Source organism: Drosophila innubila, chromosome X (assembly GCF_004354385.1).
Source record: "Drosophila innubila isolate TH190305 chromosome X, UK_Dinn_1.0, whole genome shotgun sequence".
Lineage (NCBI taxonomy): Eukaryota > Metazoa > Arthropoda > Insecta > Diptera > Drosophilidae > Drosophila > Drosophila innubila.
Window position 1 is genome coordinate 7,611,163 of NC_047626.1, and position 16,142 is coordinate 7,627,304.

Below are 16,142 nucleotides of genomic sequence, written 5' to 3' on the forward strand. Positions count from 1 at the left end.
TTGAGGTTATAGTACACAATGGAACCTCTCTAATTAGATATATTCTGAATTATTCATATTTTATTTTTGAAATACATAAAAACAATGTTTATTTTTTTTTTTTCTTAAAGAAAGATCACTTTCTAAAAATTCTCTCTAATTCGTAGACGTCTTTTAGATATTATAAATATTTTGTGGCAGACAAATTTGTTCATAATCCACTTGTTTTTCATAAGTTTCTCTTTACAGATTCTCTTTGGAGATATCAAGATAATTTAAGGTATTTTGATCTTAATATTAATATATATATATAGACATTTGCACGTATATAAATGTCTGTATATGGTTTATAAGTATATACAGCTGTGGAAAAAAAATATTTAATTCCATTCAAATTAGTTTACAATTTTTTTTCCAGAAAAAGAAATTAGAAAATAACTTTAATTTAGTTGATTGCTTAATATTAATTGGGCATTTCCTCTATTGTTTCCCCCTTTAGGGCATGTATTCCAGATCAAATTTGGCCCCAATGCGTGGAACGCGTGGCTTTCTTATCATTTTTGGCTGCGAGAGGGAGACAGAGAGAGAGAGAGAAATTATTATTATATGATATATGGATAGTATGTTATGATATAAAACTTACCTTATCAGCAGTTGCTTCTTCAGTATTGAGAGTGCTCGGACTTGTAAGGGACTCGGCCTGTGTTTTTGGCTGAAACATTAAATATTTTCTGTAATCTCTACTTTTGCTTTTTGAATATATAGTATATTAATATTTACCGCTATTTTTAGCGTTTCCATTAATTTATTAGTTGCCTCGTCGCTTTGAATATTCTCTTTAGACTCACTTGCCTGTTGAGAATCAGAGAATGTTTCGCCTGTCTCCTGTTTTTCCTAGAATAAACGAATAAGCATTAAATCATTTGTATACAATATTTAATATAGTTAATATAATATATATATATATATATATAGTTTTAGGTATAGCAAATATTTATGTATGCATAAGTATATTAAAAAAAGTATTTAGATTAAATTATTATTAAATTAAATCATATGAATACAATATTTTAATAATTATAAGCTAAACATATATATATATATATATAGTTTTAGGTATAGCAAATATTTATGTATGCAAAGGTATATTAAAAAAGGATTTAAAGTAAATTAACGATGTCAAATTAAAACTTTTACAAATTCTAACTGTCATTAAATTAGAAACTGCAAATTATAGAAGCTTTTCTGTTTAATTCAATTCAATTTAATGGACCCTAAATCTATAAAATTGTCTTTACTTATTTCAAACTTCTTATATAAGAGAAAATGAAAATTTATTGTTTTAAAAATATTTTTAAAATAAAATAAATGATAATGAACGGAAAAAATCGATTGAATCGAATAAATATATATATATCTGCTATTTTTAGCATCTTATAGATACATATGTATCTTTATCTTTGCAACTTACCATCGGTGGCTCGTCGCGTTGTGTTTTCTTGGGACGATATGCCTGAATGGGCACAAAGTCCTGGATGGATGTGAAGGAGCGACGAGCGCTGTTGCTGCTGCTGCTGCCAGGCATTTGAATGGGAGGGAAGTTTGGCTCGTAGCTGTTGTAGCGATTCAAGTTGTTGTTGTTCGCATTGGGATGCGGATGAGCATTGGGATTGGGATGAGGATGTGGATGTGGATCAATGCTGTTGAAATTGTTCATGGTGGGATAAAAGTTGGCATTGTTATTGTAACGATGATAGCCATAACTATTTGATGGCGGCATAAATTGTTGTGGCAATTGTTGTTGTGGCTGCAATTGTTGTGGCAACGGTTGTTGTTGCTGCAATTGTTGTTGCTGCTGCTGTTGCAATTGTTGCTGCTGCTGCAATTGTTGCTGCTGCTGCAATTGTTGCTGTTGCTGCAATTGTTGCTGCTGCTGCAATTGTTGCTGTTGCTGCATTTGCTGCTGCTGTTGTTGCTGTGGCAGCAACATGCCCGGCATGGGCATCGGCAACTGTGGCGACCTCATTGTCTGCAACTGCGGCCTCTGATCCCATTGCTGCGTCTTAATGAGATCCGATTGCAACCTCGCCTGTTGTTGCTCCTGTGCCTCACGTTGCCAGAACAACGGCGGCTGCGGCAGTTTCTATAAATTAAAATAATATTTTATTTTATTTCATATTTTCAAAACAATAATTAAAATTATGCTAAAATATGACCATTATTTAATTTTATACTCTTTTTTAAAACTATTTAATTTTGAGAATTATTGCTTTTTTGATACTGAATTAATGCTGTTAGTTAATGCTAATAGTTTGCAAACATTTTGCTTTAAAACAGTGCTGTCCAAAAGCACACAATAAAATAATGTTTGCCAGGGACTGTAATCATTATAAGTTTTATTATAAAACTCAAGAAATAATCATTCTTCTATGAGTGTTATGCATTTGAAGATCATGGTGAAATTGCATAGATTACACTTAAAAAAAAGTTGGTATATTTCACGTTTTTTTACAGTTACTAGAAGTGAATGACTTTTCAATTGAAAAAAACAAAATAATCATTATTTACTGTCCCTGCTTTTTGCTATCACATGTGATGAGAAATACACATTTTGGCCAACACTGCTTTAAATTGATGAAAGTTTTTACAATAATTGTTTTTTTTTAATTTTTAAAATAAAAATTGAAGTTAATAGTTATTTTTCAAATATTTTATAAAAATCAGCAAATATTTTCTATTTTAAAAATTATAACTCCAACCGTCCCTAATTTAATTATATATTTTTCAAAAAGGGGTTCAGTAAATTGGAAATTGGCTCATGCTTACGGGCATTTGACTAGGCAGCTGCGGTGCTTGCGGCTGGGACGGACTATTGTTGGCCTGGGACGGAATCTTGGCCGGAAATTGCAGTTGCAATTGCGATGCAATTGCAGCTGTGGATGGCGTTGCCGATGGCGATGACGATGACGGCAATTGCAATGGTTGCTTTTGTGCCGGATTCAGACCCAGCAATAATTTCAATGCTTGAGTTTGTGCATTTGGTGTCGCTTGATTAGTGTTCATCTCATTGCCAGCCGTGCTGCGATTGATGATCATATCCGATGTCGTCTGTCGCTGTTGTTGTTGTTGCTGCTGCTGCTGTTGTTGTTGTTGTTGTTGTTGTTGCTGCTGCTGTTGTTGTTGTTGCTTCACTGGCGCCTGCGTTGACATTGAACGCCAGTTTTGTACCACAACTGGCGCGGTTGCTGGTGTTGCAGTTGCTGCTGCTGTAGTTGCTGCTGTTGATGTTGATGTTGCTGGTTCGGCGAGCAACACGCCTGGATCGACAAATTCATCGGCAATGCGCGTTTTCATTGTAATGGGGTTGTATTTGGAGCCAGCTGCTGTTACATAACGTTGCTCCTGCTGCTGTTGCTCTCGCCAATTTTGACGCAGCGATTGCGCCTGTGGCAATTGTTGCTGCTGTTGTTGTCGCGACTGCTGCTGCAGTTGTAGCTGTGGTTGCTGCTGCTGTCGCTGTTGCTGCCGTTGTTGTTGCTGCGGTTGCACCTGTTGTTGTTGTTGTTGTTGTTGCTGTTGTTGTTGCTGTTCTTGATCATCCCGCGTTGTTTGTTGCTGTTGTTGTGGTTGCTGTTGCCTCTGCTGACGCTGCTGCGGCTGCGATTGTTGCTGCTGCGATAGTTGCTGCTGCTTTCTATCGGCTTCCTCTATAAATATAATAATAATAATAATATTGCTTTAATTGCCATTTTAGATTTTACAATTTGCTTAAAGCTAGCTTTATATTTTAGCAACAGAGTTTAGTTAGAATATCTTTGCAGCTGAGAAATATATTTATATGCTATGAGATACATTATTGGATGTATAAGCAAAATTGGCATAGAAAAACCTATAGAAAATTTCTCTATAAATATATATAGAGTTTAACAATGCAAGACAAGTTACAGCTATAAGACATTCAAATTATTTGTTGATTTTAATCAATGATTTCAAAAATAAGTTTTATTTTTTAACCTCAAGAACAAAACTACGAAATAATTCAAGTTCAATTTATATTGAGCTATTCCAATAATTCGAAAGTTACATATTTTTTAATCAAATAATTATGATTTCTAAATTAAAATTTAAATCAAATTATTATTTCATGAAATAATTAAGTGTCAATTTATATTTAGATATCATAATACAAATGTCACTTTCAATTTGTAAAAAAAAAAATTATTGCATTTAAATAAAAATTGAAATGTAATTATTACTTATTATTTTAATCAATGAATTCATAAATAAGTTTTATTTTTAAACCTAAAAAACAAAATTACGAAATAATTCATAATAGTATTCCAATTATTCAAATAATTATGATTTTTAAAATTAAACTTGAATTATTATTTAATAAAATAATTCAGTTTAAATTCTTATTTAGATATAATAAAAGTCTCACTTTAAATTTGTATATAAATTATTACTTTTAAATAAAAATTGAAATTTTATTATTACTTTAAATCAGTCACCGCAAACAATAATTATGAATTTAAAGAAATTGAAGCCCAAAATGTCTCCAAATACAGTGGGGAAAAATACACATAATATATTTTTGTACGCCAATTTCGAAAACATGACAAACTTTTACTTTCAATTTTTAGTTTAAAAATCATTTTTAATTATTAAATTTAATTTAAGTAACAAATATCAAAAATAATAATTATATTTCAATTGAAATCATTTATTACTATATTTTAACTAAAATCAATTATTATTTTTGATTTATATTATTTAAATTAATTTTAGTAATAATTAATAGATTTTTTCTCAAAAAACAAACAAAAATGATAATTATATTTTTTTTTTAATGTAAAATTATAATAACCGTAAATTGTTTATTGTTTATAGATACGCACCACATGAACCGATGACCAGCAAGGAGTTCTCGGGCACTTTGCAGACACGCTCCTCGGCAATGCCATAAATATCGCCACAGTTTGGTATTGATTTATCAAAGAGTACTTCACACATGGTCTCCACGGCGTTCAGGCATTCCAAGCGCACTGGATTCGGATCACTGATGATGTGCACGGCAATCACAGTGCCCATGGTGCCAACGGGGACTTGGAAAACCGTTTGCACAATGACAACACGATCAAAGAGCTTGACAGCCCGGGATGATTTATAAGCCTCCGGCAGCGTGACATTTGGTTTGATCAGCAGATGCGGTTTCACCTGCAATTTCACATTCTTCACGGGCTTCGTACGCAACTCGTCGGCGGCATTGAGCAGCAACTCGACAGTTTCTTTGCAAATGGTGCGAGAACCGCAGGTGACGCGATCAACTTTCATGTGGGGTTGTTGACGCACCCAATTGGCCAAATCCTCGATGCGATGCTGGCCAACCTCATTGGGATACAAATCCTCCTCAAAGATATATTCACTGCGATCATTGCTGTTCGCAAAGAAATCAATAACTTCTGGAAATTGATTGCAATAGTTGAAGATCAAATCAACGGCCATTTCGGAGTAAAACCATTGGTTATTTATACGACGACAATAACCAGCTCTCTCCTCATTCATTCGCGGATACTTCAACTGCAGTCCAATATTGTGCTTGGACACATTTTCCATTTTCTCACGACGTGGTCCCAACACCACAAAAACGGTGCCCGTCAATCGACCCAGACATTTGCTGGACATATTCAATTCTCTGCACACCGCGTACGCATTCATATAATCCCGATCCTTTTGTTCCTGCAGCAAACGCGCCGGATTCAACTCGGGTTCCGGAACAACGCGGATGCTAACTGCAAAAAATTAATTAAAATTCAATTCAATTAAATATACAAATTTAATATAAATAAATAAGATACGTAGTTGAATTTTCTACGTTTCAGTTCATAATTAGTATTTAATATGATTGCCAACTGCAAAAGATTAATTCATATTCAACTTAATTAGGTTTCAATTCAATTAAATATAATAAATTAATATAAATAAATAAGATACGTTGTTTTAATTTTCTATGTTTCAGTTCATAATTTATATTTAATATTATTCGGGTTCCTGAACAACACGAATGCTAATTGCAAAACATTAATTCATATTCAACTTAATTAGGTTTCAATTCAATTCAATGAAAATATTAATATAAATAAATATGACAAGTTATGTTCGGAAATTCCAAACATTCTTAATTTGAAAATAAGTTTTACTAAATTTAAAAGAAAAATAAAGAAAAAGAAAATATTTTAAAAAAATAAAAATGAAACAAAAATTATACAAAAACTTAATTTTCACACATTTTGTGACACAATTATAATCTAATTTTATAAATATTGCTCATATAGTTATTTTATTTTGTTCATAAATAAATAAATTGCAATTGTATAAAAATAACATAAAAAAAAGCTATGATTATTTTTAAAAATAATTAGTTAAATGTCAAAGTAAAATGTATATTGAAAAAAAATGCTTTCTTTTTACACATATTCTCACACTGTTAAAAATATTGCATTTGTTGTATGATTATATGATTCCCAACAAATTGCAGTCAATTTTTAGTAAAGAAAACATTTTTGTAAAAACGTAAATATTTAAATAAACTTAAAAGTGGAAAAAGTGTATTACAAAAAAGAACGGCATGACACTGTTACAATAAAAATAGTTATTTTAAATATATAAAATTCCATATAAAAAATACAATGATAGAAAGTATTGAAAATATGAAATAAATCTGTGGTAAATGGAACTTCAATATATAAAGAGTACAATAAATGAAAAAAAAATAAAAGTAATAAGTTAAATAATTACAATAGGTAGATAGACGTAGACATACCCTGTATACGTCCGCAGCTGTAGACAAGCATTGGATCCAGGACCGTGCCCTGGCTGCCATAGTATTGATTGCCAATGAAAAAGATCGTCGAGCTGACCGGAAATAGTTCCTCGATTTTATTAAACTGTCGGCGCATGTTATCCTGCACCTGAATATCGGCAACAACACCCTGAGCCGGATACGGTGTGACCTTACTGCTCCATATATCCTTCATGAAGACATTACCACGCTGGCCAAAGTCCACAGCGGTGCCAGCAAATGTGCGTATATAAAGAATCACCTCATAATTGTCAAACTGAATGCCCATGCGACAAGCAAAGCTAAAGAGAGTAAGTAAAAATATATATAATGATCAAAAATTCTATTTCAAGCTAGACTCAACTGATCCTGCAGAGATTTGCAGTCCATTTCAAAGCGTCGCGATTCATTGTTGACCCTGATGCCCGTCTTGTCCACAGTTTGCTCTCGTGTGGCAATTCTCTCCACCTTGGCTTTGATCAGATGCGGCCAACCAATGTGCACCACCTGCTCCAGATAGAGACTAGCCACCGCTGAGAGGGTGTCCTCGAAAGAACGCTTCTTGGGCAGCAGGACAACGCTTTGATTACGCGAGGGTTGCTCGAATATCCGTATGCGATCGTTACGCAGCTCAAACTGAAAGCAATTCAAAAGTTGTAGACAATCTTTGATGGAGTTTAAAGCAGAGTTGACAATATTGATTTAAGCTGGTTTTCAATTAAGTACTTTACAATTCGCAGCAATAAAATATTATTTAGTATGGTTAAATATTTAAACAAACAATAAATTCCCTTTATAACTTAATTAAATTTTATCAGAACTACTTTTCGCAGCAATAAATTATTATTTAGTATAGTTAAATATTTAAACAAACAATAAATTCCCTTTATCACTTCTTTCAATTTTATCAAAACTACTTTTCAAATATATTAAATTTTTTTTTGTGATTTCTTAGTTTTAGAAACAAATAAATAATACAAATATTTACTTGTCATGAAAACCACAAGCAAAAACCAAAAAACAATAGTGAAGATGCAAATCCAATTTGAATATATAATGGTATAAAAAATTTAAGTTAAAATTTTTACTGCCACTAAAATTAGAATTGTTATTTCTATATTTTTATTTAACTTTTTTATTCCCAGCAAATATTTGTACTGAAGTTTAAATTCCCAAATAAAAATAAAGTGTAGAAAAAAATTCCAATTACAAATATTAGTAAAAAGTTAAATTTTATGTGTGATTTTCCACATTTCTTTTGAGTAACAATTTACTTAAATTATTATTTACTCAAGTACTTTTAAGCTCAAGTGGCAAAAATCCACAAAAATTCCAATAAATTCAAAAAATAGTTTATACAAATTTTAAATAAATTTCAAAGAGAGTTGGTTGAAATATTAAACTAACTACATTTAACCAGGAACAGTAAATAATGATTAATTTGTTTTTTTTTTCCAAATTTAAAAATCATTCACTTCTAGTAACTGTAAATAAACGTGAAATATACTAATATGATTTTAAGATTTATGATTTTTATTATTTTACTAATGAAATAATCATTATTTTTGAGCAAAAAAATAAAACTCAGAAAATAATCATTATTTTTAAGCAAAAAAAACAAAAAAAAACCCATAACATAATGATTATTTCTTGAGTTATTATTTCAAAAAAATAAAACTCAAGAAATAATCATTATTCTATGAGTTTTATTATTTTGATCAAAAGTAATCATAAGTAAAATAATAAAACTCATAGAATAATGATTATTTCTTGAGTTTTATTTTTTTGGATCAAAAGTAATCATAAGTAAAATAATAAAACTCATAGAATAATGATTATTTCTTGAGTTTTATAATAAAACTTATAATGATTATCAAATACATAAACTGCAGTAAATCAAATGTTAAAGTTTCTGAGGAAAAAAATGTAACTTACATCAAAATCGAGATGCTTCATGGTGGGGAATCCCGGAAAGAATACATGACGCGCCGCATTGGGCAGCTCGACGCAAACCGTTTGCGGTAAGTGGAGTACAATCTCATCGGACCAACGTGCCAGCTCCGAGCAATAGACATGTTGCAGTGCCTTGAGAGGCGCCACTGCTGGCAAGGAGCCCAACGATTTAAGACTATAGTCATATTGATACATGGGTCCATGTTGATTCCTAGCACGCTCCTCATCGTTCAACATGGATTCGCATGTTTGCATGGCCTGGAGCAAACGTTTCTCATCGATGAAGGGTATGAGGACGACAGCTTCCCAATCGTGCTTCTTGCCATTGAGATCGCTCTCAAACTCCTTGGGATAGAACTCGGCCAGGGGACTGTTCTCATTGAGCATCAGATCGTGATAGGCGGATGGTAAGAGGCTTAAACTAGCCGCTGGCATCACAGCCAGTAACTAGAAACAAGTTGGTCAACGAAACACCTGGACAAGATTTGATTGTATTTGGCATGGAGAATTCACCTGCTGAAAGGGCAAAAATGGTTTGCCCAGATCAAAATTGACCTTGATGTTCCGTATGTTGGTCAGATCACTGATGAACGGTGCATAATGATAGGGATAATACCAATTCCATGACTGCACACCACGATAATAATAATCGAGTATCCATTGCAATGCCATCACATATTGATTGCTCAACTCGGCAATCAAATCTGCATGCAATTCCGTCTTGAACTTGTTCCGATAATAATTCCGTTTATAATTCTGGAATTCGTTCTTCATGGCCGTCTCATCGTCGCTTAGATCCACATCGCTGTCGTCTTCATAGAGCTGGCAAAACATACAATATATGCAGATTATAAAGGATATAAATCAAAATATTATGCTAAAATTAAGTGCTTATCATAACAGCTTAATTTTAAATGCACATCTTCAATTTAAAAGTTTTCTGTTTAAATTTTGATTAAAATTCGTGGTAAAATAAGAATTTATAATCAGGTGTGTTCTACAAATCAATTGTCGGTGTTCCTGAAAACAAAAAACCATTGCGTTCAAATGTCTAAAAAATTCTTGAGAGACTTGACAAAATTTAACATTTACTAAATTAAATTAAATTAATTTTTAAAGTGCGTAAAAATGCATAAAATAAATTTTTTTATAATTTTGTTAATTATACAAAATATTCCTCAACCTAAAAATGTTGTTGAAACTGGAAGTAAGCCGAAAATATGTTCGAAAAAACTAAATCTCTGACATTTCAGGAACACCAAAAACATTTCACTTCAAAATCTCTAAAGATTTCTGTAACACACCTGATAATAAATGAAGTCACAGACAAGAGCGAAGATAAACAATTGTTTGAATTTTGTTAAGAATACATTTTGAAAAGCATTTTCAATGATAATTAAAATTTATAGGAGGTAAAACAAATATTTTTTAATCATGTTGAAAAAAAATATTATTTAATAGGAAAAATAATTGAAAATGATAATTGATAATTGAAAATGAGTGTAATTACACTCAACAACAACAGCTGTATCAAATTTCAGGAAGCTAGCTTCACTGCGAGATCAGTTCGCATAGCTGGGACTTTGATAAGCTTGGTAATCATGAGAAATGTAGCTATCTCTATCGCACTTGCACCTATTGTTAATTGACATCAGTGCAGTTGTACGCAAAAGCTCATGATTAAAAAGCTCTTTTTTTTGCGTTTATAAATGAAATGAAATGAAAGGTAAGTTTGTTGTCTGAGTCACTTTAGTGCTAGAGTAAAAGTTGGAATCCCCTTTTAAAGAGAAAAAGTGATGATTTACCTTCATGCTGTTATCGATAAGGGCAGCCAGATCATTATTGAAGCTATCGGATGCGCCGTTCTTGATCTCATTGACATCGACATCGAATGCCTCGGTCTTGGCATGCATATACTTGAGATCATCGTAATGCTCCTCAAACAGATCCAATTCAATCTTACTTAGAGCATTCATAAACAATTCCAATCGCTGCATATTGAGTTTGCCATGCTCATTGATATTCCCGCCCAGCTTCGGGTACAGATTAATGTAGGCCTTGTAGAGCAAGGGCAGAGCATTCGAGGAGATGTGCAGACATGGCAGATGCGGTATAAAATCGTTGCCCACCATGAAACCCATCAGCACCCAATCATCGATCAGTTGCGCTATATCCAGTTTGTGTTCCGGCGTCGATAGTTGAGCAAACTCCAATTCCAGATACTCGCGCAACAATCCCAAATGCAGTAGAAAGAATCGTGTATCATTGAAGCCCAGACGCTTCACATTCTTGCCAAACTTCACCTCTTCCCGCAGCACCACAAAATGCAGTTCGTGGGTGCACAGTCCCAATATGATGAGATCCGCATCCAGACCATAGAGACAATGACGCGTATTGGGATCGAAATTGGGTTGAGCTTTTAAATATCTGATGTAATCCATGATCTTGTGCTCACCCTCGCCGGGTGCCTCTTGGCCCGTCAAGATCACTTGACACGTTTTCCACATGGGATCTGTGGAGATTTTGGTGCGGAGAAAGAAACGCAATCCTTTTTGCAGACGATCCATGAACACTGTGCCGGGCGTAATGCAATTGCTATCGAATCTCTCATGCTCCCGCTTCTCACCGCGCTGCATCGCCTTCGCCTCCAGTTGCTCGGCTTCGCGGGCGGAACGAAAGCGTCGGCTGCGCTGTTGATTCATTTTGGCACGTGGCGCAACGCCATCTATGGCCAAGAAGAACAACTTTTTCGGCTTGATCAGATAAAAGAGCTTGTCGATATAATTGAAAATGTCCTGGAATATTTGCGATTCTTCCAAATGGAAATGAATGTTGCCATCATCTGGATGCGAGCAATTGTGCACAATACCGTTGACATCCAGATAAAGGTTATCAAACTCGGGCATCTGTCAATATAGCATATAAGGAGAAAGTTAATCGAGAATGCTCTCTTTGCATACCATTCCAAACCCCCCCACCCTTCCACCACTTTCCTTATTCTTTGGAAACCCACACACACACACAGGGATACTTACGCTATGCTCACGCGCCAATTCACTGAGACACGGATAGCGTTCGCTAATATACCGGAAAAACTTTGGTACACCCATCTTGTTGTTGTTAATTGAAGCACAGTTTCACAATTGTTCGTGGTGTGTCCTTGCCACGTCTTTTGCAACAAAAAAAAACGACAAAACACAAACGCGTTTCGTCTTTCGTTTCTTTTTTGCTGGTTTCTGCTGCAATTTCTGCAGTGAAAATTTTGACTGTTTATATGCACTAGAGGTTGTATCCTGGCCACCTGGCCCAAATGTTGCCATCCGACCGAAAGGCTGCCACCCTGTTAGATTCAACGATCTGGCAGAATGTGCCGCTTTGGGTCAAATGACAAAACTGGTAACTTAAAAAATGACCACCTTTTTTTCTTGGCAATTTCTTAATTTAGAAGCTAGAATTTTGGAATCTCTTCAAAATTTTTCTTCGAATTTTCTGCATTTTTTTTATATTTTTTTCAGAATTAAATTTGTAATTTCTCCCCCCATTGGATGAAAAGCCTCAACTCTTCATTAAAATGTTAACCTAAATTTTGTCCTATTATAAATTTTAAATTTTCATCAAATTGATTAATTTTTTATTGAGTTTTTTGCGTTTTTAAATTTTCAATTTGTATCCGATTTGGCACTCGCACATCCCTAATTATCTGGCAGCCTTGAAATCAGCTGTCAGCTTTGCTTCGCAAGTTCAGCTACTTTTCGGATGCTTTCTAGCCAGAAACAGCGATATTTTCCCCTAAAAACTTGACAACACTGCACTGAACACGGCACGTCATTAGTTTGTTTAATTTGTTTTCATTCCTGCTCACGATTTTTGCCAATTAAAGAAAAGACATAAAATGGTATGTTTTGGCATTTAAAACTATTTGCTTTGTAATTAATCAGCATTGTTCTTTTTCAGAGTGCGCTGTTTAACTTTCAAAGCTTACTGTCGGTCATTCTGTTGATGATATGCACCTGCGCTTATTTGCGGTCTCTGTTTCCAAGCATCATTGATCGCAACAAAACCGGGTAAGCAGCTATTTTATAATAAATATAATAAACAACATTTAATTTCCACTCTATGTGAATTTGCAGTTTGCTAGGCACATTTTACAAGCTGGCGCGCATTGGCGAACGTAAATCTCCTTGGGTTGGTGCCGCCTGTCTGATAATGGCGTTTACTGTGTTATTTCTGAGCTAAATAAAAACTGGATTGCATGACATGACTTAAAGTAGCTCTAAGTGGAGTATCATGTGTTATTTTTTTATGTTTATTCTATTTTAAACGCGTTTATTTGCTAAATGTTTTTGGTTTGTTTACGTGAGTTTAGCGTAGTGTTGCCAAATTTGTAGAGGAATAAAATTGATGTTTCTGGCTGGAAAGCAAGCAAAAAATAGCTAAGAACTAGCCAACACAGCTGATTTTTGAAAGAATAACAATCGTATTCAATAATCGGATCCAGCAGTTGAAATGTCCGATGCACAGGACGCACTGCGTCTTTATGTGAACAGCAGCAAGGAGCGCCTGCTGCAGCTGCTGCAGCGTCTGCAATGGACCGAACAAGGTGTGCTCCAGGCAAGCTTAAATATAAATTGATTAATTAAATGGGAATCAACTTGACTGCTTCTCCCACAAGCAGCAACATCGACCGAAGCAGGCGAAGGATAAAAATGAAGAAGAGTTTGAAAAGTTGCCGCCCAGTTGTATGAATGCAACAGAGCAAAGTGTGCAACTGGACGCTGTGTTGTTGCAACAGCTGCTGGGTGAAGGAGTCAAGGAGGCGCCACAAACATTTGATGAGCTGCAGTTGAACTACAGTGCCTCCCAAAAGTTAATTCTCTACGAGCATGTTATCAAGTGCACGCCAAGGCAGCGTGTGAGCATTGAGGAGAATTCCAACTTTGCGGAGCTGGTGGCGGTGACCAAAAGAGCGCAAAAGAAACAGCGCAGACATCGCAAGAGCAAACCGACGCTGCACGAGGAGATGCATCAGCTGGTGGAGCTGCAAATGCAGGCACTGCAACAACAACAACAGCAGAAGCAGCAACAACAACAACAGCAGCAGCAACGCCAGCAGACGCGGCGCAGTCGTAGTCATGAGCGCTGGAAAGCCTCCAGTTCCCGGGAGCAGCAAAGAGAGCGTAGTCCTGTGCATTGGAAAGCCTCCAGTTCCAGGGAGAAGCACAGAGAGCGCACTCAAGAGCACTGGAAACGCGCCAGCTTCCAAGAGCAGCGCAGCGAGCATAGTCACAGCAGTAAACGTTCCAGCTGGCGCGAGCAACGCAGACAGCGCAGCCGCAGTCGCAGCAGGAAACGCAGGCAGCGCAGTCGCAGCCAAGAGCGACACAAAAAACGTTCCCGCTCTCGTTCCCGCTCTCGCTCTCACTCGCAGCGTCACAAGCGATCTCATTACAATTAATTTCACATATATAGTTTCAGTTTTAATAGTAGCGAAAAAAAAAAAAACAATTGTAATTATAGTATTTATAACGCGTAATTTCTGTTATTGCTGTGAGCCTCGAAGCTTGGCAGTTTACTTGGTGGAGACGCGTGTGCGTTTATTCCAGGCAAAGTTGACGCCATAGTTCTTGACGCGCTCCTTCTTCGGCTTCTGCTCGGCGTCGACGTACCAACGCCAACCGTTGCGCTCGCAGTAGGTGATTGCCTCCTCCTTGCTGCCGAACTCCACATTCATGTTGGAAAGTGGATCACCGCTACAAACAAAGAGAGAAACAGAGAGCATATTCCATTATACTGCATACAGGGTACTCCTCATACGAATGATTTTGTAAACATTACAACAGAGATAATAGTGCAAAAATTACGAAAAATATATATTTTTTAACATAATATTATTAAAAAAGTTATATTATTCGACTTTACAACTGAGAGGACATAATATTTTGATGTAAATAAATAATTTATAAATAATTGAGAATATTTTGAAACTTGTTGAATATAGCAAAAAGTGCAAAATTAAGCGATTTTTAAATAATTATTTTTCAATTCAATTTTCTCATAGCCTTCCCAGTTTTAATTTTCTAATAACATATAAATATATTCCTAATAACTCCCAAGTTTTGGTTTCCTTATTTTGACTTCCATATTGAATGCTTCCGGTCTAATACATTCCTAATATTGGTTTCCGAATTTGAATTTCCAATTAACATATGTATGTGTGTATAAATATATTCCCAATGTATTCCCAAGCTTTAGTTTCCTAATTTGGATTTCCATTTGACCATGCTTCCAGTCTAATAATTCCTAATGTATTCCCAATATTGGTTTACTAATAGCAAGTGTATAAATATATTCTCAATATTCGTTTCCCAATTTAAATTTCCTAACAACATATGTATAAATATATTCCCAATGTATTAGTTTCCTAATTTTGATTTCCATTTCACCATGCTTGCAGTTTTGTTTTGCCAATTTAAGTTGCCAAGTTTATGAGCATTTGTACAGGGTATCAACTAGATCAGTATATACTGCCAATACTTACGTGGATGCCCAGCCCATGAGGGGATTCTCCCAGCGTTCGCGGTTATCGAATTCGATTTGCCAGGTGTGGATGTTATCGGTGCCGCTTTGCATCGCGTTCTTTGGCGGCACATGGATGCGGACACGACGCTCCTTCACATGCTCCTCGGGCACGCCGGAAATGGCGCTGAGATTGACGGCAACGGGTACCGTGATCTTGCCGCTCAGCTTGTTGCGCTGCTCGACATCCTCGGGACGAGCCAAGGCCGTGTTGGGATCAATGGGTGCAATATCTTTCGAGGATGCGAAGCGTGCAGTGCTGTCAAATGGAAAGCAAATGGAATTCAGCGACAATTGCAGATGGTAATTAATGATAAAACACTTACAACTGCAATGTGGGTGCCGCACGGCACAGCACTTGACGTATTAGCGACATTTTTCGACAATTTGCAAGCAATCGGCGGCTATTACAATACAAATTACGTAAAATTTCGGAACAGAAGCGTACGCAAAATTTGTTGTTGACAGCTGTTCAGCTCGCTGACAGTTTGCTCGTTGATATTGTTTTTTGTTTGACAAACAGCTGTCTTGCTCGTCGACACTTTGCTGATTGATACGGAAAAATATTGAATAGCATGATTGCCAGACTTTCAAACTATCGGTAACAGCAATTTCTTCCGAGCATGGCGAGTTGACTTTTTTTCGGTACCAGGGCTGCTTTTTCTGGAATTCAAGTGTGGCAGCGCTGGCTCGGTAAGATTTTCAAACGGCGCGTGATTTGAATTCTCAACTTGTGAACTACAATTAATGGTTTAAAAAAAAGCAATAAAAGCAAATATGAAAAATTCAAAGA

The 16,142-nt window shown here is 35.4% G+C and overlaps 4 protein-coding genes across 5 annotated transcripts; 2 read left to right on the plus strand and 2 right to left on the minus strand.

Moving 5' to 3' along the window:
• Positions 1–91: 91 nt before the first annotated feature.
• Positions 92–12,128, minus strand: LOC117785536 (5'-3' exoribonuclease 1). The gene is made up of 13 exons (XM_034623615.1): positions 11,809–12,128; positions 10,579–11,679; positions 9,287–9,595; positions 8,756–9,220; positions 7,185–7,456; positions 6,803–7,122; positions 4,878–5,771; positions 3,625–3,686; positions 2,806–3,486; positions 1,451–2,122; positions 760–873; positions 623–691; positions 92–543 (listed from the first exon to the last, which is right to left on the minus strand). The coding sequence occupies exons 1-13, from the start codon at positions 11,881–11,883 to the stop codon at positions 475–477; spliced, it is 5,103 nt and encodes a 1,700-aa protein (XP_034479506.1). The 5' UTR covers positions 11,884–12,128; the 3' UTR covers positions 92–474.
• Positions 12,129–12,523: 395 nt separating this feature from the next.
• Positions 12,524–13,035, plus strand: LOC117790194 (protein kish). Its single transcript, XM_034629530.1, has 3 exons — positions 12,524–12,668; positions 12,728–12,837; positions 12,904–13,035. The coding sequence occupies exons 1-3, from the start codon at positions 12,666–12,668 to the stop codon at positions 13,007–13,009; spliced, it is 219 nt and encodes a 72-aa protein (XP_034485421.1). The 5' UTR covers positions 12,524–12,665; the 3' UTR covers positions 13,010–13,035.
• A 2-nt stretch (positions 13,036–13,037) lies between these two features.
• On the plus strand, positions 13,038–14,659 carry LOC117790174 (putative uncharacterized protein DDB_G0271606). Of its 2 annotated transcripts, XM_034629505.1 has the most exons (3): positions 13,038–13,384; positions 13,449–14,046; positions 14,083–14,659. In XM_034629505.1, exons 1-3 carry the CDS (start codon positions 13,280–13,282, stop codon positions 14,226–14,228), a joined length of 849 nt encoding a protein of 282 aa, XP_034485396.1. In that variant the 5' UTR covers positions 13,038–13,279; the 3' UTR covers positions 14,229–14,659. The 2 variants fall into 2 exon arrangements, with proteins under 2 accessions (XP_034485396.1, XP_034485387.1); XM_034629496.1 differs by having other exon boundaries at positions 13,449–14,659.
• LOC117790187 (NADH dehydrogenase [ubiquinone] iron-sulfur protein 4, mitochondrial) lies at positions 14,238–15,835 on the minus strand. The gene is made up of 3 exons (XM_034629517.1): positions 15,676–15,835; positions 15,312–15,608; positions 14,238–14,523 (listed from the first exon to the last, which is right to left on the minus strand). Exons 1-3 carry the CDS (start codon positions 15,723–15,725, stop codon positions 14,343–14,345), a joined length of 528 nt encoding a protein of 175 aa, XP_034485408.1. The 5' UTR covers positions 15,726–15,835; the 3' UTR covers positions 14,238–14,342.
• Positions 15,836–16,142: the final 307 nt, after the last annotated feature.